The sequence below is a fragment of the Rutidosis leptorrhynchoides genome, chromosome 3 (genome assembly GCF_046630445.1).
Source record: "Rutidosis leptorrhynchoides isolate AG116_Rl617_1_P2 chromosome 3, CSIRO_AGI_Rlap_v1, whole genome shotgun sequence".
NCBI classification, from domain to species: domain Eukaryota; kingdom Viridiplantae; phylum Streptophyta; class Magnoliopsida; order Asterales; family Asteraceae; genus Rutidosis; species Rutidosis leptorrhynchoides.
The window spans coordinates 490,922,299-490,924,140 of NC_092335.1; the positions used below are offsets into that span (position 1 = coordinate 490,922,299).

General features: G+C 35.5%; 1 protein-coding gene across 1 annotated transcript; it reads left to right on the top strand.

Annotated features, from left to right (window-relative positions):
- The first annotated feature begins 819 nt into the window (after positions 1-819).
- Positions 820-1,290, top strand: LOC139901758 (putative receptor-like protein kinase At5g39000). The gene has a single exon (XM_071884436.1). The coding sequence runs from the start codon at positions 820-822 to the stop codon at positions 1,288-1,290; it is 471 nt and encodes a 156-aa protein (XP_071740537.1).
- Positions 1,291-1,842: the final 552 nt, after the last annotated feature.

Here is a 1,842-nt window from a genome sequence, read left to right on the forward strand (position 1 = left end):
TACATTATATGGTTGAATGGATCGAAACCGAATATGCCCCTTTTAGTCTGTTAATCTAAGAATTAGGGAACTAGCCCCTAATTGACGCGAATCCTAAAGATAGATCTAATGGGCCCAACAAGCCCCATCCATTGTTGCGGATGCTTTAGTACTTCGAAATTGTCATATCCGAAGGATGTCCCGGAATGATGGGGATATTCTATATGCATCTTGTTAATGTCGGTTACCAGGTGTTCACCATACGAATGATTTTTATGCAGGTTGCATGTTATTAAAAGATGAAATCTTGTGGTCTATTAATACAATTTGATAAATATATAGGTTAAACCTATAACTCACCAACATTTTTTGTTGACGTTTAAATCATGTTTATTCTCAGGTGATTATTAAGAGCTTCCGCTGTTGCATGCTAAATAAAGACAGGATTGGAGTTTGCATGCTTGTATAATATTGTTTAAAAATTGCATTCGAAGACTTAAGTTGTTGTGTAATATTATTGTAAACCATTATGTAATGGTCATGTGAAAACGCTATATTTTAGATTATCATTATTTGATAATCTTTGGAATGTTTTTAAATCTTTATCGATAAAACAAAGGTTATGGTTATTTTAAAAATCGAATGCATTCTTTGAAAAACGTCTCATATAGATGTCAAAACCTCGCAACGAAATCAATTAATATGAAACGTTTATAATCGATATGAACGGGACATTTCACAAACGACTTTACTAGTTACTTAGGAAAAGCAGCATTTGGGAAAGTCTACAGTGGCAACATCTTCCGTAAATATTAAAATGTAGCGGTTGTAGTGAAGCGTATGAGCAAGGAGGCCAAGGAAGGAATTCTAGCATTTGAAAAAGAGATCGAGTTAGTTTCAGCTCGCAATCATGTAAACATCATATCTCTGGTGGGATTCTGCAACGAACTGAATGAGAAGATTCTCTTATATGAATTGATGCCAAATGGCTCCCTATATGATTATATCTGTAAGCACAAAAATTCTATTGCACGCTTGACCGTAGAGCAGCGCCTTAATATCTGCATAAGAGTGGCAAAAGGTCTTGATTACCTTCATTCTCGTACAGATTACGTCATCATTCATAGTGATCTCAAGACGTACAACATTCTCTTGGATCAAAATTTAGTTCCTAAGATATCAGACTTCGATTTGTCAAGGACTCGTGTTGCTGGCCCATCCACTACAAAACAAATCACCAATCATATACAAGCTATTGCAAACATCAAAATGTATGAAGTAGTTGACCAATATTTGAATAATCATAGCTGATTAAGAACTTTATTCAACTATTAGATGAAATTAATTGGATTGTAATTCTTATAGGTACAACAGGTTATTTAGCTCCCGAATGTTATGAAGCCAATTACAAACTAAGCCGCAAAGCAGACGTTTATGCTTATGGAGTTGTTGTAGGATCGTGTAAATAGGATTAAAGGATCTTAGATTCAATAACGAGTGCGAAAAATCTCGTTATTGGGTTTTATACCAAAATACTCTAACAACCTTTGATCTTAATGAAGAAAACGACTTTTGTATGTTAAAGATCGACTTAGATGAATGCTAGAGCACCAGGGTATCGGTTTAGATGTGTATGATAGGTTAGGATTCGTAACCCTAACAATGAACCCGTAATATCCATTATATACACACAGCACGTGCAACCGTGTGGTTGCACCTTGCAACCGTGCGGTTGCCTTTCTATCCGTTGTACGGTTACATACATGCAACCGTGCAATTGCATTCCAACAGTGAAAGTTAAACTTTAAAGCATTTCAACATGAACATAATGAATTCGGGGACTATAATGCACCAACAAACTTC

What these genes read in the sequence shown, in the direction of transcription:
- LOC139901758 (XM_071884436.1), top strand. Translation starts at nt 820, where the DNA reads ATGAGCAAGGAGGCCAAGGAAGGAATTCTAGCATTTGAAAAAGAGATC.